This window comes from Patagioenas fasciata, chromosome 3, assembly GCF_037038585.1.
Source record: "Patagioenas fasciata isolate bPatFas1 chromosome 3, bPatFas1.hap1, whole genome shotgun sequence".
NCBI classification, from domain to species: domain Eukaryota; kingdom Metazoa; phylum Chordata; class Aves; order Columbiformes; family Columbidae; genus Patagioenas; species Patagioenas fasciata.
The window spans coordinates 14,217,296-14,239,962 of NC_092522.1; the positions used below are offsets into that span (position 1 = coordinate 14,217,296).

Sequence of the window (22,667 nt, forward strand, 5' to 3'; positions counted from 1 at the left end):
GGGCAGGCAGGCAGGCAGGCGGGCAGGCGGGCGGGCGGGCGGGCTGGGCGGCGCGGCGCGGCGCGGCGCGGCGCCGGACTACAAGTCCCAGGGAGCGGTGGGCGCGGCCGTCAGAAGGGGACTGCCGGGGCGCCTTCCCGCTGCTAGGTATGGGACTAGGGCTGAGAGGGACCGGGGCTGAGGGGGGTCGTTGGGGTGAGGCGTCCGCGCCGCCCTCCCGGGGAGCTGGTGGAGTTGTTAGGGCTGACAACGGCGGGCGGGAGAGCTGGAGCTACCGCTGAGCTCCTCCGCGAGAGATGGACTCGGAGCCGCCGTCCCCCCTGTTGCCCTTGGCCGCGGGGAGGGTAAGGCCCTGAGGCGGTGGTTGGAAGCGCAGGGTGGCCCGGAGAGGCTGGTGCAGGGAGCAGCCAACCGGCTCCGCGCCCTGGTGTAACCGTCGCTGGGCCCTCTTTCTCTATCACCTCAGGGCTGTGTGATTTCAGCCTGTTTCCACTTTCCCCCAGGCTTGGCCACGTTGATGAGCTTGGGGCTTCGTGCCTGTTCCTTCAAGGCAGAGCAAAGGCTGACAGAGATGAGCCTGGCCTGGCTGTGTTTGACGCTGCCCACTGAGCCCAGTGAAATGCTCTGCATGGCGGGTCCTGGTGCCGGCGTGGCAGCAGATGCCGGGGAAGAAACAAGTTGGCCTTTGCTTGAACCAGAAACGCCACGTTTGCAGGTGCTCTTGGTTTTCCTGAGCCTACTGCCTCTGAAGGGCTGCCCTCGGCATGGCAGAAACAGCTTGACATTTGCCAGGAGCTGAGGCAAATTCCCGGTGGGGAAGAGGAGGTCAAGGAATGTCTCAGAAGCTTAGGTGCACTCCATAGAGAAGCAACAATGGGGTTTGGGAGGCAAGGTGTGTACTGGGAGAAGTCAGCTTAATAGCTGCAGAATTTTAGCTGGGCTTTGAGCAAATGTGAATTGACCATGGGCAAAATATTTGGGCAAAAGTAAGGAGGCGGTGCTGCAGTCTGCAGGGACTGTCACTGGAATGAATTTCTGCCTCAGCAGTGCAGTCTATGATTTCTGTGTCTAATACGAGCTTCTAGATAGGTCTCAGTTAATGAGCCCAGGGGCTGTTCTAGCACAGTCTGGTTTACCAGTGCTGGAATTGCATTGCTAGTGTCTAAGCTGCTGAATGTGCAAGCTTGCAATTGTGCACTACCTTAGTATAGTCAAAGCATCAGATAAATGTCAAGCATGAGTAAAGAAAGCTGTTTGTTCTCATGCTATTTCTAACAGTAAGTTGCATATACTTGAAATAGAAGCGTCTATATGGACTTCTGTGAGCTGGCTGGGCTATTTTAAGTGTTACTAAACTTTGTTAGCTGGCATCTTTTGGGAGATGGGACTGAGTGAGCCACATGGTAGGATTTGCTCTCTGGAGCAACTTTGCAGAGGCGGTTGGCTGCTCTGCTTGGGGTGGTACTGTAATTTTGAAGGTGACAGAGTGAGCCCTTGAAGATCCAGGCCACTTTCTGCTGGGGTTCTCTCCCTTGCTGTGGGAATTGACTGCAGCAATGCTGATCTGAGCAGCTTTCACAAATGGCTCTAGGTTTCTTTCTCTGTGTGTAGATGAATGAGGCAGCCCAGTGAGTTCTCTTTGCACAAAGAAGTGGATCCTAGGATAAGTATTTTTGTTCTGAGATTTTCATCTGGCTCCTGTAGTTGGAGATGGTCTGTAGCTTTGAAGTTCAAAGGAAATGTTTTCATAGTCAATTGTAGGGAAAGTCTAACACAAATAGAACAAACAGCTGAAAAATCTGTCCATATAAACCATGATTGCTCACTTCTTTTTTTTAGCTCTCTCCAGCTATGCCACTTTGCTCAGGTCACCACAACAGTTTGGAAAGATATGCTATTGATAAATTATTGAGTGACTTTTCTGGTGATCTCAGATGCTATATGCTATATACCTACCTCCTGGTAGGTATAAGCTGGGGCAGTTAGGATGAAGGTTATTTCAGGCATTATGTGTGTCTTCAGACAACAGGAGAGCCAGAGATTTGGGAGCACTGTCTGTAGGTGCTGTATTTGAAGAATGCAGAGCTAACTTAAAAATGAAATGAAAAGATCTCTTAGTTTTTGTAGAGGTGAAGTGGGGAGCTGACACCTGTATTGGTGAAAGCAAGCATTGGCTTGAACAGTAGAACACGTGCACTTCTGCGAATGAGACCCAAGTGCATGGTCAGGATGCTCAGTGCATTGCTTCTCCCCACTGAGACTGGGGGAAGAGGGGCAGACAGCTTCCTGATTTTAAGGTGAGTGAGTGTATGCTGAGCTAACAGTATGTGGGACTGCAGTTTCTTTGATCATGTTTCACCTAGAAAATCTCTCGCTGTATAAGAAACCTGTGCTTGTTTTGATGGAACCTTTTGGTCTGCCTATAAGGTCATAGTTCCTGGGGGCACTGGGACATGATTCCAGCTGGACGTGCTGAATCAGTCAAAGGAGATTCCTCAGACCTTCAACCATCTTCTGCTGTGAGCACAAATAAGCTATGGAGACTACTTTAAAAGAGGTGCAGCTCTGAGGAGGAGAGGGGTGTCTCAGCGGGATTGAGAAAAGGGGTACACGCTTAGCTCAGTGACTGTGTGAATCCATGTAGAAGGTAATCCTCCTCTTATTTTTACTGCTTTTGGCAGTAGCAATAGCTTCTGTGATCTAAACAATTCAAGCTTAATTTTTCTGTGCTGTGAAAGCCCTTCCTCTGATCCATGATGTCCATGTCTCTGACTGTCCCTTTGGTTTGCAGTACAGAGTGAAAAAGGACCTGGTTTGCCTGAGCTGGGATGTGTCCCACCTCCTGCAGACAGTGCCCTACCAGTTCTCTGGTACAATTTGCCTCTATCTGATCAATATTTATGTGTTTTATAGCCTACATCCCTGTTACTGGTGTCCTAAATAAGAAAACACAGTATATATTTTGTATAACTTAATATTGTACAGTTAGGGGAAATTTTTAGTAAATTGTTTCATGTTGATTTTGCTGTTTCCCCTCCCAGATGTACCCTATATAATCTTTAAAGAAATCTAAGGCATTCTGCCTAATGTCAAGTGTATTAATGTCTCCTACTAGTAAGTCCTTATAGGAATCATGTTGGAAAGTGGTGTATTTATGTCCTCATTTATATCTTATAAATTATTATTGGAAATGAAAACCTGAAATAGAACTTAATAGTGTGCATAGTTGTAAGACAGAAAATAACTTTTCCCTCAAAATATGTGTTTAACTCATATTTGCAGATGATGCAGAGAGGGAAACTGCAGGAGGAAAATGGACTTTGGGACAGAAGACTGCTTGAATGAAATTATTTAAAAAAAAAAGGCAGGAGAGGAGAGAGGCTAGAAATGGATACAGAAAGCATGGAGGATCCTCGGGAGGTGGGGCTTGTGCATGGAAGAGAGGGGGTTTGGACCTGTGCGTGGCTGAAAAGGGAAGAACAAATGCTTGGCAAAGGCAGGAAGACATGATTGTTTCCTGGCAGGGTTGTGGGGAGTGGCAGAAGAGGAAGATGGAGTCTGGCTGTATGTTTTCATTACAGTGTAGAGAAGAGCACTCGCGTTTGGAAAAGCCCTGGCAGCTTGTTAAATCCTGTGCTTTCATTTGCCTTTTAATATAATAACCTGTAATGATCACTTCACACTTCTAATTGTTTTATTTTCATAAAGTGAATGAGTGTTTATGCATGCCCTGAATCTGATGATTGACAGCAAGAGGCTGTGCTGGCTCAGCTCTGTGTTTGCTCTGTAGGGGTGTCCCCTTCCCCATCCAAGGAGAAGGGCAGGCAACTTCAACCCCATCACCCCCGCGACTGCCCTGGACCTGCCTACACCCACATGCCTCGTGGGAAGGGCTGATATCTGAAAAAAAACCCCAAACCTTTGCCAGAAGTTGTAATTGTAGGAAACAACATTGCGCGTTGTTGCTACATTGATATCATTCTATAGTGTAACCCACTGGGCCTTGAGCTGCTGCTTCTTGGTTGACCAGATTAACTTCTTAGGATGTGCAGCCTTTGTTTCCTGTCTTCTAATGACTAATCTTAATCATGAAACTGTTCGGCAGGGTAGTCAGCTCCTGTTGGAGTAAAAGGACCAGTGTCCTGTTCTGGCAGCAGCATATCCCTTGGCACATGGCTTGGGTAAACTCCAAGGGATGAAAAAGACTTTTTCCAGCCTTTCTGGCAAAAAAAGGCAAGTGGCTTGGTACAATGACTGCCTGCCATACCAGGCTAGTGCACTCCTCTAGCCCAGGAGGAAACAAGTGGAGAACTTGGAAGTAAGATTAATCCTCTTAATCTTCCAGGATCAGGCTCAGTCGGAAGGGTGTTGAAAATATTGGCACTGGTGATAAAGTCCAGTTAGGATCATTGAGGAGTCTCTTACAGAATCACTTAACCAAGAAGCTATTTTTGAGGAACATATTGGTTAGATTTTTTTTCAGTGGTAACTCATGACTGAGGCAGGAAACAGATTTAGATATGTGAAGTCTTCAGAATAGCCCGAAAGGTGACTTTGGTGATCTCCATGGAAACTCATCTATTCTGTAATTTTGTGGAGGACTTATACAAGAGCTGCTGCCTGGCTCTAAAAAAATATTAATTTAAAAATAAAAAACCCTACACTAGATCTGAATTTGGGGTGATTCCAGACATACAGTGAAGCATGGCTTGGAGCAGAGAGGGGCTGTTCCTGGACCCTTCTGGAGCAGGTCTGATGGAGAAAAGCTTGATATGACTTTCTGGTTTGCTGACTGCAATTTAGGTTATGGTGGTTGCTGTAGGAAGAAGCAGCTTTGCACAAGGCACTCCTTGGTCTGTGCTCATCTGTTACAAGTAGTGCTGCAGGGTACTCTCTGGTTGGACTTTGCACATGTCTTGGTGCTGTAACTTTGAGGTACAGAGCATGGTCTGGCTGCTGGTCTGCATTCTGGAGAAAAAAAAAATGAAATCACTTTTAAAAGAAATTACTCAAATGTTGCTGAGATTTAGGAGTTCTGAAATGAAGTGACTGGTTTCTGGATGCTTTTGAACTGTCTGTATTGTGCATGGCTGGAGCTGGAAGCAGGAGTTCCCTATTAGGCAGCATCTCTGACCCTTTCCCCAGGTGCAGGTGGGCCAGATGCTGCCGTGACCTGACTGCTGATGGGCTGTGCCAGTGCCTGGTTATACATAGTGGCTCTGCATGGCTGAAGGGCTGGGGAAGGCCAACAGGAGCAGAGCAGCATGGCACTGCCCCTTCTTGCTGCTCCCCAGCTACTTCAGAAACTTTAAACAGGAGGAAAGTCTTTCTTGTGAAAACTCACTGCTTTCCAAAAAGAAAAGACAGAGAAAATGTGTAGTAATTTTAGTCCTTGTTCTAAGGCATCCGTAAATTTTTTTGCATTCTGCAAATACTAAAACTGAGTGGGGGGTGGGAGCATGCTGACTGCATCTTCCAAGAAGTTCGAACCAAGCAATAAAAAGAGAATTTTCTTTAGGCTGTCTGAAACACTGATGTCTTTTCTAATGGCTGTTTTTCAGCTGTGAGGAAACTGGTAAAGGATTAAACCAACCCACTTTTGCAGAAGCACCTGGGCAGGACTGTGCTCCAGATCCTTAGATCCAAAGGAGAATCTCTGCAAAAATCAGCTGTGGTGACTTCTCTAAGAGCTGATCTAAGCCATCTGTTTGAAGCATGAAGCCTTTCAGCTGCTTAACTGAGATATGATGTTGCAAGTTTTTCATAGATATGTCTGAATTTGCTGCAGGAGAAAAAGGCTTTATTCTGATCATTAGCAAAGAGCTTTCTTCCCAGACTAGGGGGTTTCTCTTCTCTTGTGTTTAATTAAGCTGGACCTTAGTGCTCAAATCAATGGGTCCAAATGCTAGTGTTGTAGTCCAGGCCTGTATCAGGGAGTTGGTTGCTTTATGTAGGGGTGGTTCTTTGTTGGTTGTTGTTGTTGGGGTTTTTTTGGGTGGTTTTTGAAAATATTTTTCTCTGCTGTTTCTCATGACTGATACAAAGAACACACTCTCTTCCGTTCTTTTCACCTTCACACTTGGCTCTTGCTGTGTGTTTTCATTCATGAGGACAAATTGTTCTGGCTTGTCTAGGATGTGTAGATGACCAGGGAACTGCCAGGTGTACCGCATTCAGCTGCCTTCATCGAATGTTCTTGGTTTGTGCTGCCTGTATAGCTACCCTGAGGGTGTTGGGTTTTTTTGTATGTGAAGGTATCCCTGCCTGCTCTCCTGAACCTTGCTCTGGTTGTGGTACCTGCCTTGTGTCTCCTTCCCAAGGGAAGAGTAAAACTCTCTCCAGTTGGGAAGCAGATTAGTGAGGACACACACCTTTGTAGTTGGCTTTCAAGGAAGATAAGTGAGATGGATCATGTTATTTTAGCGTTCTGTCTTTGTTACAGAGCCTGGTGACATCGTGGTGGCCTGGGAAGCATGTGGCTGTGGCACTGGGGCCCCTGAAGACTGCCTGGCTTGTGGGGAGGAATGCTACGGTGGGCAGTGCACTTGGAAGGTGGGCCACGGAGAGTGAATCACGCAGCCGTGGCTGTTGGGCACAAAGTCTATTCCTTTGGTGGATATTGTTCTGGAGAAGACTATGAGACTCTGCGGCAGATTGATGTCCATGTCTTTAATGCAGGTAAATGTGTCTTTGTGGTGCATGAAGGAGTGGCTTGCTGGGCTGAGTTATTAGTTTTCTTGCCCGCTGCTACTTAACCTGTTATGCTCCGTAACATGCTGTCTGACTCTAATTTGCAAAAAAACTTATCATTGTAGGTGGGAACCTCTGCCTTTGTGCAGCCCTGGATTTTCAGCTTCAGGGGCAGGGCACAGAGGGTCTGTAATTCACCATACTGCTAGATAAGGACTCACTAGAAGTAACCAGATAACCAATGGCTTGTTTTGTCCTTGTTCTCTGTGAACTCAACTAGGTGGAAAGAGGCAATGTTTAGCTAGCTTAGATCCCCCATTCAGTTTGCAGGATGATTGTGCTTAGCTGCTGATAGGGTGGAAGGCAGTGCCTCAGTTATGTCTCTAGTCCTGAGCTATTTCCCTATGGGGCGAGCTGACAACTGCTGCCAGCATGATGGAGTCAGTAGGGGCATACGGCTAGGATGGAGGCCTTCCTATTTGGCAGCACTCATGTAGATTCACAGCATGGCTTAGAACAGGAGCTGGAGCCATTTGTATAGGGTAGCCAGTATCTGTCAGGAGGCTGAGCTGTAGCCATGACTGTTGTGGAAGAGGCTATATTTCTTGATTCAGTGGTCTTTGAAGTGAAGAGGTTACTGAGCTGGTCCATTAAGTATTTCCCTATAATTAGGGAGGTGGTTGAAAAACTGCACAGATGCTTGGATGAGTCTAACTGAACAGAAACAAGAGCAGAGAATCAATGACCAGTTTTGCAGACTGGATAGCATGCTAAATGCTCTCTTAGCACACACGTGCTGTGTAGATAAAACTGGTTCGTAAGATGCATTGAATTTGCTCCTCTGACTGTGGAGAAGACTGACCTGTGCAGTACTGGATGGAGGCATTGGTTACACAGGGCTGCTAAGGTGACCTGCTCATAGTGTAGAGGGGAGTGTAGCTCAGTATCTTCTGAAGAGATGTTAACCTTCATTCAGAGAGACTGGGCTCTCACACTCAGGACAGCTGAATGCTGCAGCTTGTAAAATGTGCCAGTAGAGCACTACTCTTACAGTGGAAGCATAATTACCGTGCCCAAATAATGCTCCCACATTGTCTTTGCTTCCTACCACTCCCAAATAATTGTCATGATGCTGCAGCCACCATCTGGGAGGTGACACTGGCTTTCCAAGCACACCTTTGCTCAGCTTTGCCAGGTTGCAGTGCTAAAGCCAAGATGCCAAATTTTGAATGATCCTTCTTCCAAAGAGGAAGACTTCTGTTTTAGGTAGGAAACATCGCATGAAGCTTGACTTCAGCATTTGCTCTGCTTCCTCAGTGCTCTTCCTGCCTCTGGGGTAGATGTTCACCTTCTAAGATGCCCGGCCTTTTCCCTATGTTAGTATTTCAGGGGAACTGCAGATTGTTTTCTGCTGTGTTTTGTGTTCTGTCTGTGTTGAAAACAAAAAGGTAGGCTGTGTGTATGGTAGAGGGACGGTGTCTGGGTGCTGTTATGTAATGGCCATGGAACACTCACTGTGACTTTTGCACTACCATTAAACCTGGTAATACCTGTTGATTGCTCTGGCTGCTGCTAAACGTGACATACAGGCTGCCAGGAAGGACAACCTGTAAACACAAGGAGCTCCTATTAGTAACACAAGGTTAGCGGAGTGAACTCATATGAATGGGGGAAAAGGAGATAGACAGCCTAAACAAACTAAAAGCAAACAAAACCTGTTCCCACAAAGCTGCTGCATTGGTTTAGTTAAACTCCACTACTGCAAGTCCAAATGGTGCCTTCACATATGTTCCTTTGCATGTTGCTGCAGTGAAGTATTCCTGTGTTGCCCATTTTTCCAGTTTTGAGTCTCTTTAAAAATGTCAATAACCTGAAGTACTGTCTGTATTCATTATCACCTCTGATTTTTTTCTTTCCCCCCTTTTTTTTTTTTTTTTAAATGTATGTGTGTGCTGTACCTTCACTCAGTCTAGAATGAGCCAGAGGGAAACCTCTTCAGTGTAATTGGTGCAGAATGGAGCCCATTTCTGTCCAGAGTCCTCTGGTCCTCCAGTTCTTCTTCTAGTCTTGCCTATGACAAGGGCCAGTGGAAAACTGGGCTTCCATATTCCTTTACTAGCCACTACTCAGGATCAGACACAGCTTTGTCTTTCTTGCTAGATGTCTTCTGCACCTTGTCATAGGGGGAAGAATGTTCCCATGCAGGATGGGTTGTGGCCTGTGAGCACATGTAAGCGGGCTTAGCATTTGACATGGGCTCAAACTTGTGCTTTCAGTCTCTCTGCGCTGGATCAAGCTGCCTCCAGTATGGACAAACAGCCGAGACCATGTAAGAGAAGTGCCCTACATGAGGTATGGGCACTCAGCAGTACTCATAGATGACACTGTCTACATATGGGGCGGTCGCAACGACACTGAGGGAGCCTGCAACGTGCTCTATGCCTTTGATGTCAGTAAGTTCCAGCTTCTCGCTCTTCCTTGTCACAATTACTCTTGATGAGACCTTCTCTCTGCCCCAGTACAGTACTCCCCAACTTGTTTTCCTGTCCCTCAGTCTCTCTACAAAGTGGCAGTCTGGAGGAAATGGTGCAAATGGGGAATTGGTGTTGCTGGCTGTTTCAGCAGGTTTAGAAGGGAAGCAGGGTGGTCAGTGAGTCTACATACTTCATTCTCTGTAAAAGCCTTTGAACACAGATTACTGAGCTTGTCTAATAGTCAAGCTGGTTTATATTTTTCTATCAGCTTTGTGTGCTCTCTCTGATAGTAACTACAGCTGGAGCATTCTCTCTGTGCGATATATTATTCCTTAACAGTGGCTGAAGGTTGAAGCAGGAAACAGCTAGAGCTCTTGAGGACTGTGGTTCCTCTGCAGGATGGTCTTTCTTTCTGAAAGCATGAAGGAGAGTGAGGAATAAAACACAGAATGAGTCAAGGACAGGATGGCAAAATAAGGGAAGGCGTGAGTCAAGTTAGATAAACCTAAAAGTTAAATTCCTTGAGCTTTTCAGTTGGCTTCAGTTGGGGAGAACAGGCATCATCAGGACCTGGGTGGACAGGAGTGTCAGGGTAGGGAGTACACCTGGATTCTGAAGCCAGGTCTATCCAAATACTGACCAGTAACTGACTTGCAAGGAAACTGCTTGTTTTGGTGCTTGATCATGGGTTCTATTCTTCACCAGGAAACACCTCACAGCTTGGAGCTGCTCTCTGGCCTTGGAGTTTCCCCCTTCCCCGATATATCAGCTGGGAAGCCACCAGTAAACCTCTGCCTGCGCAGAGCCCTCCAGCACTTCAGCATTAAGTGAAAATTAACTGAAAGGCCAGACTTCAGTCCTGATCTGAACCTTCTGCAGCTGTCTGTACATGCTCTGCCTGTCCCCTGCCAATCCTGGAAAGTGAGGCTGGCAGTTGCAGTCCCATGTCTGTGGTGTAAGTGCCACTGTGAGAGTCTCACCAGGCTGGATAAAGTCCTGGCTGAGTGCTTTTTTGTCCCCTGGGATGCCAAGCAGATCACACACCGAGGTCTTTTCCATCTCTAATTTGACATGCTGCACTTGGGTGAGCTCTTGCTGCTACCATGTGACTGGGCTTGGAAGCAGCCCCCTGAATGAAAGCAACTCGGTAGTCGCTGCAGCTTTCTTGCTAGAGGCTGCCCAGGAATTCTGTTGACCTTGCAAGACCCTTTGTGTGGTTCCAGCTAGAGTCTAGGTTGATAGCTGTGGCTGCAACCCAAGTTTGGAGTCATTATCCTCATGAAGAATGTTGCTTTGGCTCCCCTGTTACCACTTTCTGAAATAAACACTGCTCTTGGCAGCTCACAGCAGTTTGAGGGGGGGGACAAGGAATGTGTCTTGCTACCTCCAGGCTTATCTGTGCCTCTCTGGGCTCTTGGGACAGGTGCCTGTGCTTGGCAGTGAGTCGCTGGCTTGGCTCCATGTTGCACTGGCATGGAGAACAGCTCTGGCTGGATTTGAAGTCCTCCCCTAAATCAAGCCACAACCTCTGGAGCGTGTGGGCTAAAGGGTTGAGTCTGACTGGTGCAGGCTCCTGGGGAGTAGTGTGAGGGGAACCACAAAGAGGGAGGAAGGTTTCCCTTGAAGAGGGGATGAGAATGTTACAAGAGGAGTGGATAAAATAGGGAGAGCCATGCTTCTGAGGTGGGGATGTGCATAGTAGCTCTATTGACATGGTGAGCTTGTGGTTGACTTCTGTCTGGATTTGAGACCTAGTTTCGCTTAACCAGTCAGCATCTCCATGCCATGAGGTCAGCTGAGCCACTTAGCATCACTGCTTCATTGTAATTGAAACTGTAAATGCAGCATCGATAAGTGACTCACAAGTAGTCTTTGCAAGAGATTCAGTAAAAATAACATTGCTCAAGCAGTGCTGTGCTACTTTCATATAAAAGGTAAGCTGTTTGTCAGATTGGGCAGTCATTGGCCATGCCCAAGAGCTGAGATCTCTGTCACTGTGCCCCTCTGTGGAGGCTCAGACAGGTGGCCTTGCCTGAAGAAGCTTGCAGCCTCTATGGAGAAGCAAGTGCTGTGTATGAAAGAGAGAAGAATTTCTGTCTTAGAAATGAAGAACAGTAATAAAGAGCTATACCATCCCAACAGCTACTGTATTTTCTTAGCATTACTTCCTGTTTTGTTTCAGACACACACAAGTGGTTCACACCAAAGGTGTCTGGAATGGTCCCAGGAGCAAGAGATGGGCACTCGGCTTGTGTGCTGGCAAAGAGCATGTTTATCTTTGGAGGCTACGAACAGCTGGTGAGTAGTGTCTGTAACTGTTATTTGGCGGTCCCTTTGGAAAGAGGACATTCTTGCCCAGGACATTGGTAGAGGCAGGATACAGGGGCATATTTGTATCTGTAGTTGCTTTTATTTCTCAGCAAAGTTATAGCATTAATTACTCAGGTTATGCTAATTGTTTTGCAGAGAAGATGGTTGGGAAAGTAGTCCTAAAAAAATGGTGGATTTTTTTTCTTCTGCAAAACATATAGAGGTAAAAATATAAATATTTTTATATATAATTTTTTTCTGTCTCACTTGTCATCAAAATTTAGATAAAAACATAATATTTTTAATAAATATATATTGGTCTACATTTATTTAAATTCCCTGACACTGTGGAGCACAACCATGTGGAGCACAATTGACTTCAAAGGGATGCATCAGGTCTGTGGAACAGCATCCTGCCTGGGGTCAGATGTGACCAGGCTTCTCAGTCCCTTTGTGACCAGGCTGTCCTGTTGTCTTCCAGGCTGACTGCTTTTCAAACGATATTCATAAACTGGATACCACAAACATGATGTGGACCTTAATCTCTGCCAAGGTCAGTGTCTGCTTTTCACTTTGGTTTGTGTCTGCTGTTCTCTGGGGTAGCTGCACACACTTTTCTCGCAGCTTCTATCTGGTGTGACTGGGATCTGCAAGGAGGGGAAATTTTCCAGAAGAAGGCAGTCACCCCAACTTTCCCATCAAGGTGTGTCATCTCCCTGGATAATCTGCATTCTTTCTCTTGTTCTGTTTTACTCTGCCCCTGCAGGGTACACCAGCTCGCTGGAGAGACTTCCATTCAGCTACCATCATTGGAACAAAGATGTATGTATTTGGTGGCAGAGCTGATCGTTTTGGGCCATTTCACTCCAACAATGAGATCTACTGCAACCGCATAAAAGTATTTGATACGGAAACAAACTCCTGGTTGGACTCTCCTCCAACTCCAGTGCTCCCTGAAGGCCGGCGAAGTCATTCAGCATGTGAGTGTGGGTCTGCTGAGAGAGGACAGTGAAGGAAATTCCTGCCTGCCTCAGAAGAGGGGTGTCTGGTCTGCTGGGTGGAGATGTGGGGTAGCAAGGGGTGCACAGAGCCTGGCTTCTACAGAAAGGTGCTGCCCAGTGAAAAGTCTTTGGTGTAGCCCTGCACATGAAGGTGATGTAAGCAAAAGTGGACAACCAGCACCACTTTGCTTTGTGTTTGTTGGAACAGGGACCTACTGGGCTCTGCCATAGGTGGCATATTAATGTCTATGCTTGCTCTCCACAGTCAGCTACAACGGGGAGCTATATGTATTTGGTGGCTATAATGCACGCCTGAACAGACACTTTCATGACCTCTGGAAATTCAATCCAGGTATTTATGCTTTTAACTTGTTGCAGTGCTAGTGTTCAAGGCCCTCAAACCTGTGAGTGTTCAGATGAGTGTAGTCTCCAGGGGCTCGCAGCCTGCTTGGGGGGGAATGGCTTTTCTGATGGCATTGACAGGAGCTTGCTACTGTGCTTGGGACCCCTGTTCCTCTGCAGACTGTCTCCAAATCTCAGTTTAGAAAGTGGAAAAAGTGTTCCTGAAAGACACAGCTAATCAAAGGGTGGTTGGCAAAATTTTGTCGTGTTCTTAAATATGCAGAAGTGTTGGCAGAAAATAAGATATAGGGAAGCAATGGGGTTAGGGAAGAGAGAGACCATAGCTGGTCTCTGAACTTGAGCTGCAGGATCACCATACCACACTCTCTGGGTACCAGATCAAACTGTTCAGCAAAAGGCGTGGTGGTTCTGCTGGTACTGCGAATATCAGTCAGCTGTGAGCTGTTTTGAGGTCCTCAGCGCTTTCCATAGTCCATTTGACTGGTTTGGTTTGCTAATTGCTTTGCGTAGTAAAGTTGCCTGAGAGTGGCCAACTTGCTACTCCCCAAGCTGATCTATGAGCTAGTGTGAGACCTCCCAAAGGTCTGTGCTGTGCATTAGCGATTAATCGCCCCCCACCATCCAGGCCACAGAGAGCAGCAAGGACAAAGGCTTCTGTCTTCTCCACCTGGTTCAGTTCCCCATGTTCCCCTCCCACAACCAAGCTGTCCAAGCAGTCCCCACTCTGCAAGGGTGCTCTGCATCCACAGTAGCTGCCAGCAGATGGAGCTGGCTCCTGGGGCTCCCTCCACATCAGGACTGCAGCAGGGTGCTGCTGGGGACGGGAGGCTGCCTGCTCCCAGAGCCCGGCCCCACACAGTTCCCTGTGATGTCCAGCCAGCTGCCATGGTACCCGTGGGTCCTGGTGCTCAGGCTTTACAAGCAAAAGGCCTTGACCTGCAACTCCTGTCTCAGCAGGCAGAGCTCCAGGGCTGTACCTGGCATCCCAGCAACACTTCAGTAACAACCTTATAGAAGTGCATCATGTTGCTGCTAGCCAGAAGAGGAGGTTGTTAGGGAGGGTGGATATTGGCTAGTTAGTTTCTGTGGGGAAGTGGGCCTCAGGTTTTGCTGTTATTTGTTTAAATCCATAACCTGCTTATACCCAGGTCTTGGCCAGCCTCTTATGACAAGCTGGTGCACTCTTTTCTACCCCTTAGTTTCTCTTTCTTGGAGGAAGATTGAGCCCAAGGGGAAAGGCCCGTGTCCTCGACGCCGGCAGTGCTGCTGCAGAGTGGGGGACAAAATCATTCTCTTTGGAGGCACCAGGTGAGTTGTGTGGGGTGGCTCTGTGAGACAGTTTGCCCTTCAGCACAGTGTCCTTCCACTCTCTGTCCTATACTATAATCAGATGCACTTCAGAGCCACATGGCAACTGTCCATCTACCTTGCAAGTGTAAGAAGTTGTGTAGATCAGGGCTTTTCTGGAAAGAGGCCAAGAGGGTGATTGAAGATGTCATGTAGGCTTGTAAAGCACTTGGTTACAAGCCCTCTTGTACAAGTAGAGGCAGAAGTATGTAACATCCTGTTCATGAGGGTTTGTGCCATGGTTGAGCTTTCTGTGAAAGAGGTGGTGGGGAGCCGGGAGGAGATCCTGGTGTCAGAAGGACAAGTATCTCAGTCTGCAGTACTGTAGCAGAGCTCAGACTGACTAATCCTACCCCATGTGCTGCCCTGCTTCTCCCACTGGAGTTTCTTTCATTGGCAAGTGTGGTGTCTACCAAGCTGCAGTCAGATGTCAGCTCAGCTAGGAGCTGTTTGAGTAGCCCATACACACAAGACAACATTCCCTTCTGTGCCAGTGTTCCATAGCAAAGTTTCCATTCACAAAAGTGGCCTTGTGTAAAGGATTTAGCTGTCAAACACTGGAAGTGATACTGTCAGGGTGCAGGGCAGCTGGATGAAGCCAAGAGGCTTAACAGCTGCTAAAAGAAAGGAAATGACCCATCACCAGGACATGCTCTATGCTGTCTGGAATGACAAATTGCAGCTCTGGAGCGCAGGCCTGTTTGCCAATATCTACCTTGCAGAGACGTCTGAAATGCCTTCAGACCTCCACATGGTTTGGAAAGCTTTGAGGCTTTCTCTGGGATCCGGACAGTGGCTCTTTGAGAATAGTTCTGAAGACAGGTTGGGACAGAGAACAAGGCAGGGCAGGTTATGCTGATGGGCTGACCATACCACTGTGTTGATGGAGTGAAGGGCCTTCAGGCCCCAGGAGTGGTGGAGGTGGGTGCTTAGTTGTAGGATGTCCATGTGGGTGTGAGTGCTTAGTGCAGGTGAGGTGTGCAGAGATGCTGAGTTTATCCAGTTTTCTCAACAGATACTGGGTGCTGCTTTGTATGGTAGATGGCCATCTACAAGAAGGGCCAGAAGGAGGATTCGGGGAACTACAGACCTGTCAGTCTGACCTCCGTGCTGGGGAAGGTCATGGAGCGGATCATCCTGAGTAACATCACATGGCACATATACAAGAAAAGTGTGCAATCAGACCCAGTCAACATGGGTTTATGAAAGGCAGGTCCTGTTTAACCAATCTGATCTCCTTTTATGACAAGATGACCCACCTAGCAGATGAGGGAAAGGCTGCAGATGTTGTGTACTTAGACTTCAGTAAGCCTTTGACACCATATCCCACAGCATTCTCCTGGAGAAGCTGACAGCTCATGGCCTGGATGAGTGTACTCTGAGATGGATAAAGAGCTGGCTGGAGGGCCAGGTCCAAAGAGTTGTAGTGAACAGAGCCAAATCCAGTTGGCAGCCAATCAGGAGTGATGTTTTCCAGGGCTCAGTATTGGAACCAGTTCTGTTTATTCTCTTTATCAATGATCTGGATGAGGGGATTGAGTACACCCTTAGTAAGTGCAGATGACACCAAATTGGGTGGCAGTGTTGATCTGCTGGAGGGTAGGAAGGCCATACAGAGGGACCTGAACTGGCTGGATCATTGGCCTGAGGCCCATTGTATGAAGTTAAACAAGGCCAAGTGCCAGGTCCTGCACTTGGGTCACAACAACCCCAGGCAGCGCTACAGGCTTGGGGAAGAGTGGCTGGAAAGCTGCCTGGCAGAAAAGGATCTGGTGAGGTTGACTGACAGTGGCTGAATATGAGCCAACAGTGTGCCCAGGTGGCCAAAAAGGCCAACAGCATCCTGGCTTGTGTCAGGAATAGTGTAGCCAGCAGGACTAGGGAAGTGATTGTGCCACTGTACTCAGCACTGGTGAGGCCCCATCTCGAATCCTGTGTTCAGTGTTGGGCCCCTCATCATAAAAAAGACATTGAGGTACTAGAGAGAGTGCAGGGGAGGGTGACGAAGCTGGTGAGGGGCCTGGAGCACAAGTGTGATGAGGAGCAGTTGAGGGAACTGGGGCTGTTTAGCTTGGAGAAAAGGAGGCTGAGGGGAGACCTTATCGCTGTCTACAACTACCTGAAAGGAGGTTGTAGCATGGAGGGTGTTGGTCACTTCTCCCACGTAGCAAGACATAGGATAAGAGGAAATGGCCTCAAGTTGCACCAGGGGAGGTTTAGGTTGGATATTACTAAAAAATCCTTGCCAGAAAGCGTTGTCAGGCATTGGAACAGGCTGCCCAGGGAAGTGTTAGTGTCATCATCCCTGGAGGTGTTTAGACAAGGTTCTTAGGGACATGGTTTAGTGCTGGAGTTAGGTTATGGTTAGACTTGGTGATCCTGAGGGTGTCTTCCAACAGAAATGATTCTGTGATTTTATGAATTCTGACATTAAACCTAGGCACTCCTAGGAAATGCTAGCAAACCATGACAAATTTGACACAGGATTTTTGGAGTTTGGTCTGCCTGTGCCAGGCAACACAGCAGCACCCTCTCCACCAAATGACTAAAGTATTCAACTTAATCCAGGCTCAACCCCAAGGGAGGCCAGTTCATCAGCACTAGTGTAGGAAGCTGGCAGCCAGCAACACAACCTGCTTGGACTAGATGGTCAGGTCTTGCAGACTGGGGAAGGGGCAGACAGGGTTGGGGGCTGTGTTTGCTTCCTGTAACAGTTATCAGGTGTGTTCTGGAGCTGCCTGTCGAGATAAGAAGTTTTCCAGGAAGTCGTTGTAATGGAGAATTCCCTGCGGTCTGCTTGCTGACCTGTGCTCCTCTGCCCTGGGAGGAGGAGAGGGGAGTGGGGGTGGAATTCAGCAGGGCTCCATTTTCTGGGCAGCAGCAGTGGGGGATGGGCAAGCAAAACCAACCCCTTTGTGTCCTGCCTTGCTTACAGGATTCATGCACCCTGTAGGCAGTTCAGGAGGCACTTCTGCAGGGTGCCTGCTCCTGTGGCATCCAAATGCTTAATTTCTTTTGTATACCTGCCCAAAGCCTGGTCTTTTCACCCCAGCTATGGCCTCTCACTGTGGCCCATTTGAGTGATTGGGAAGTCATGTAGTGTTAAGCTCAGTGTTCCCATTAGCTATGTAACAGCTGTGGCCCTGGTGTGGTTTCCTCCCAAACCCACCAGCACTTCAGCATGCAGAGACCATCCATAAGGGAGAACAAGGGGAGAGGTGATGCTATGAAACAAGAGTTTAGCTGAACAGATGCCAGTCCAGGTTTGGCTTGACAGCGTGTTTATCCTGACAAGGCTTAGAAATGCTTGGCTCTGAAGGGAGGAGGGGCTCTCACTAGGTGCTTGATGCAGGGCACATTCACCAACATGCTGAACTGTGCAGCTGGAACAAGAAGTTTTGCTGGGGACTGGCTGGCAAAGCAGTGCCCTGCACCCTGCTGTCTGGGAGTTTTGTCTCTTCTGGTCTTGAACTCCAGGCTGCTTGCAGTTTGGTGATTAAAACCACAGATGTGGTGCCTGCTGGCTTTCCTTTGAAAGATAAGGATGGTCTAGGGTTTCCTGTGACGTGGATGTGAGATTAGATTGTGGCATAGTGAGCACACTGGGGTGGAATTAAAGGGGATTTTGCCTGTATCCGGGCAGATGGGATCCATCAGCAACAGGTCTTCTCTGCCAGCAGTGAGCTGTGCACTGCAACTTGTGCTAGGGTTATGGGGACCTGGAGGGGACAGGTACTGTCTCAGTACTGTCTCATGTCCTGTGAGAGGTGAAGCTTGGTGGGGAAGCAAGTGACACTGGGGTGAGAAGTCATTGCATAAGGTCCCAGGTGAGTGGTGAGGACATGCTAAATTGCCTTGTCACAAACCAACACAGGACTTGAAACACTTTTCTTTTATTTCAAATTCTCCGAAAAATTATCAGCCATGGGAGTGCTTTCTCCTGGCTGAAGTCCTGCTATTCCAGCATGGGCTGATCTCTCTGCTTGGGGGTGCAGTGACTGGTCTCTCAGGTGCTTTGGCTGTTCCATTGAGACTGCAGAGGCATGAAACCGAAGGTGGGGCCGTCTTTTCCTTAGAAATGCCTGAAGTCATTGCTCCTTATGAGCATTCCAGGACCAACATCAGATGGAGGGGGAGTATCAGCAAATTTTGATTAGTTTAAAATGACTGCACTGGTCAGTGCCTGACACATGCTCAGATTGAGTCTTCTGAAATGCCATCCCCATTTTGGTACAATCCAGGGAGCTGTGGCCCACAGTGATTCATGAGTTGGACTGAGAAATGTCTGTTCTTGCCCTGCCATGCAAATGTTTCCTAGCTGCTTTCTCTTTACTTCTCTTACAACATCTCAATGGCTGTGCTGAAATAATTGCAGTAGATCTTAACTATGTGAGAACTGGAGAGATGAACAGTGTGTGGTTAGGCAGAATCTGTTTCTGACCTTGTGCTGTTGTGCCAAGATGCAGCTTCAGCTCATACAGAAAAACCCAAAAGCAGTCCAGCTGCTGGCCTGGTCAGAGGAATGCAAGCTAATAGGATGTTTTCCAGGCTGCAGGTTGCTAACCTGTGGGCTTTTGCTGGAGAATTTGTGCTAATGCAGCAGGTACATATGGTTGTTGTGACAAAGAGGGAAAGAGCTGACACTAAGCCAGGTGAAGACCTCAGCATCTGCTTATTCTCTGCTACTGCCTTTCCTCCTCTGTAGAAAAAGTTGAACTTCTGCAGAGCATCTTCCATATTGTCATCAGAGAAATGTCTTATCACACTCTGGCCCATTGCAGCTTGGGGGCAATGTGGTACAGTTCATGCTGCCTCTGTCCCCAGCAGCATTGGTGCTCCTCAGAGTTTAGACAGGAGAATCCACCTCACAGCTTTCCATAGCATGAGTAACATATATAGCATGTGGCAGTCTGCAGATGTTTCATACAGCCCTGGGAAGCTAGAGCTGAGGTGGGCAGGGAGAGCACAGCAGTGTTGCCTGCAGCATATGACTCCTTTCATTGCTTCTCCAGGTTGCAAAAAATTTCATAGAATCACAGAATAGTTTGGGTTGGAAGGGAATCACAGAACCACAGAATGTTAGGGATTGGAAGGGACCTCAAAAGATCAGCTAGTCCAATCCCCCTGCTGGAGCAAGAACACCTAGATCAGGTTACACAGGAAGGGACTTCCAAAGCTCATCTAGTCCAACCTCCCCCTACAATGAGCAGGGACATCTTCAACCAGATCAGGTTGTTCAGAGCCCTGTCCAGCCTGGCCTTGAGTGTTTCCAGGGATGGGGCATCTACCACTTTGCTGGGCAACCTGTTCTTTGAATGGCCACTTGCTACTTGCCGAGTCTGCTGCCATCTCTGGAGATAGATCATGGCTCCTGTGATCTGCAGCACAACTAGAAAGCCTTCAAAAAGTCCTCTTGGGTCTCCAGCTTATCTCACCTACCTCACTGAGGACACCAGCACAGCTTTTTGGACTTTGTATTGTGCCATAATGTGGTGTCTGATTCTTCCTAGATCAGGTGCCTGTCCTGTGTGATGTTCTCCCAAATCCTTGTGCTTCTCATTACATGCTTCCCCTTGGCCATGAGATGAAGCTGGCCTGAGGTCTGTAAGAAGACAAGGCAAAGGCTGTGTCCTTCTGCCCCATGTGGTGTCTGGGGCTGTGTAGGGCTGGGCTGACCCTGCGTGCCCAGACAGTTTGATCTGTTTGTGTTTCCTAACATGTTACTAGGGCAGCCTTCCATGATACAGCATTGCCACAAAGCTGGTCAGTCTCCAACAGCATGCTAGGTTCTCCAGGTGATGCCAGCCTCTCTGGCCCTGCCTGCTCTGGAGCAACCCATTGGGCCTGTTGATCACACAAAAAGCAGGACAGATGCTTGTGCAAACATGCCTGCCTGCTCTCAGGAGCTGCTGTGACATTCCCTCTCCAGCCTGCTCAGAGTCATCCTTGGTCTCGTCCTGGGGCTCAGCTTTGCCTCTCTGAGTGGAGCTCTTTGAAGGGTCAGATCCACTGAAATTGCTGAGCAAACAGAGTCCTGAAACAAGCTTCAGCTCTGGAGGCAGTTGTTTGTCAGCACTCTCCTCCTGCCCTGAGGGTGGGTGTCACCTTCTGGGGGAGGCCTCAGGGTTGCTCATTTGTTGGAGGTACCTGAGGAGAGTGTGAAACCAGCCAGAAGCTGATCAGTGTAACCAGAAGGGAAAAGGGATTGTTCCTGCAGCGCAGAACCTGTGTTTGGAGGTGCAGCAAAGTAAGAGACAGGTGAAATGAGGGGGAAGGCTGGCAGCTGGAGTCATTGTGGTTGTGTGTGAGGAGGAGGCAGCTCCCCCATTCCCTGCTGTGTCTTGTAGAGGACGTGCTTCTGCCCCTGGCTCTGTGCAGCTCTGCGTACTCTGTCAGAAGCTGCGAGAGTGGCTTTGGATGCTGCTGGGTGAAACAGACAGACAGAAGGGATCATAGAGCCTCTGCACGGGGCCGGCAAGCCAGGAAGAGGCCTGAACTTGCTCAGCACTTGGGGAGCCCAAGGGACCATTACTGGTGTACAAGCGTTTTGGCACTGACTGACGCACTTTGTTTGGCTTCTGCAGCCCATCTCCGGAGGAGGGAATGGGTGATGAATTCGACCTGATGGATCATTCAGATCTCTACATCCTTGACTTCAGTACGTGAGCATTCCCTGCCCAGCTTGTGCCTCTCACTGCAAGGTGCCCTGTGAGCAGGCCCTGCTGTGAAGCACTGTACTATGTCCTGTGTGGCTCTGGGTACTGTCTTTCAGAACCAGGTGGCTGTTTCTGGCTGGTGTACATGGCTTAAGCCAGACCCCCCCAGAGATGCAGCTGTGCTTGCAGGCTGCGACTAGGCTCATGGCTCTTCATGTGCTCCTTCACACAGGATTCTTGTAGGAGCACAAAAAAAAACCCACGGAATGGGTGGGGTTAGAAGGGACCTCTGAAGATCATCTAGTACAACCCATCTGCTAAACCAGGTTCACCCGGAGCAGATTGCACAGGAAAGTGTTCAGGCGGGTTTTGAATATCTCCAGAGCAGGAGATTCCACAACCTCTCTGGGCAGCCTGTTCCAGTGCTCTGGCACCCTCAGAGTAAAGATGTTTCTCCTCATGTTTAGATGGAACCTTTTATGTTTCAGTCTGTGCCTGTTGGGCACCACTGAAAAGAGTATGGTCCCATTCTCTTGACACCCACTCTTGAGATATTTATAATCATAAATAAGATTCCCTCTCAGACTTCTATTCTCTAGGCTGAACAGACTCTGCTGAGTTTTTCCTCCTAAGAAAGATGCTCCAGTGCTCCAATCATGCCAAGCCTGTCCCTGGTGTGCACCCTGCTTTGTCCCTCAGAGGAGTGGTTGGGGTGCTCTGCCCTGTTTCCTATGGCACTGATTGCATGATGCCTGGATTTCCCCCCCGCCGCCCCCCATAGCATCCAGACAAGGACTGCTGTACTAACTGCCTTCTTTCCACAGGCCCCAGTCTAAAGACGCTGTGTAAGCTGGCAGTGATTCAGTACAACCTGGATCAGTCCTGCCTTCCCCATGACATCAGGTACTGTGTGTTTTGCTGGGAGGTGCCCCATGGGTGCTGCTCGTCCTTGGGGTGCTCCGGCCCTTGCCAAGGGCTGCCTGGGCCTCCCCTTGGCACTGTGTAGCTTTGGGGCAGGCTGGGCTGGAGACCACAACTGGTCCTGCCCTGGGCACTGTGTTTGTGCTTGCAATCACTGTATCCCATTGGTGTGTTACAGATGGGAGCTCTCGGCCATGACAACAAACAGCACCATCAGCCGCCCCATCGTCTCTTCCCAGGGCTGATGCCGGCTCGTCCCTCTACTGCCCTGCCCTCGTCCCTCCACATGCTGACCTCTTACTCTGCCTGCATGAGTTTTTAGCCCTTTCAAACAAGGAACATGTGAGCTGAGTTTGTCTTGCCCTAGTCAAGCCTCCCTCTGCTCTTGTAATGCTTTGGGCAGCTTGAGTGTGCAGGCATAGCAGGCCACCAGGGAAGAAATCGTCTCACCCCAGCAGCACACCTGTGAACTCTCCTGCTTGGTGATGGCTCCAGCATCTCCTGCCTTCCTTCTCCTTGCCTATGGAGATGCAGCTATGTTGGCCTCATCCCTGGCCACTTTCCAGGGGCTTGAATCAACTCTTGCCAACAGCCATGGCCTGGGATTGGCCTTGGGCCATGAACTGTTCCTGCACAGCCTTGAGAGAACAGGGACCTCCATGCCTGTACCTGCCAGTGCTGGCTGCCATACTAGCACCTGAGGGCATGACCCAGCCTGAAACTGAGCCTGATGCGAAGGCCTGGGCCCAGCTGGACCCTCTACCCAGCTCCTGTTGTAAAACAGCAACTGGGGGAAGTTTTATAAATGCTGAGGCAGATGTGGTTTCTGCTGCTTAGTGTGTCCAAGCAGGCAGACTAGGGGGAGAAGAGGGTGTGGGAAGGGAGAGATGGAACTAGGTGCCCTC

General features: G+C 48.7%; 1 protein-coding gene across 4 annotated transcripts; it reads left to right on the forward strand.

Annotated features, from left to right (window-relative positions):
• Positions 1–8: 8 nt before the first annotated feature.
• Positions 9–22,580, forward strand: KLHDC3 (kelch domain containing 3). Of its 4 annotated transcripts, none has more exons than XM_065834120.2 (11): positions 9–147; positions 6,443–6,678; positions 8,967–9,143; positions 11,347–11,462; positions 11,956–12,027; positions 12,241–12,454; positions 12,741–12,827; positions 14,038–14,146; positions 20,770–20,843; positions 21,666–21,744; positions 21,941–22,580. In XM_065834120.2, exons 2-11 carry the CDS (start codon positions 6,525–6,527, stop codon positions 22,005–22,007), a joined length of 1,149 nt encoding a protein of 382 aa, XP_065690192.1. In that variant the 5' UTR covers positions 9–147; positions 6,443–6,524; the 3' UTR covers positions 22,008–22,580. The 4 variants fall into 4 exon arrangements, 3 of the variants coding, with proteins under 3 accessions (XP_065690192.1, XP_071661910.1, XP_065690193.1); XM_071805809.1 differs by lacking the exon at positions 9–147 and adding an exon at positions 2,170–2,297; XM_065834121.2 differs by lacking the exon at positions 9–147 and adding an exon at positions 2,471–2,647.
• Positions 22,581–22,667: the final 87 nt, after the last annotated feature.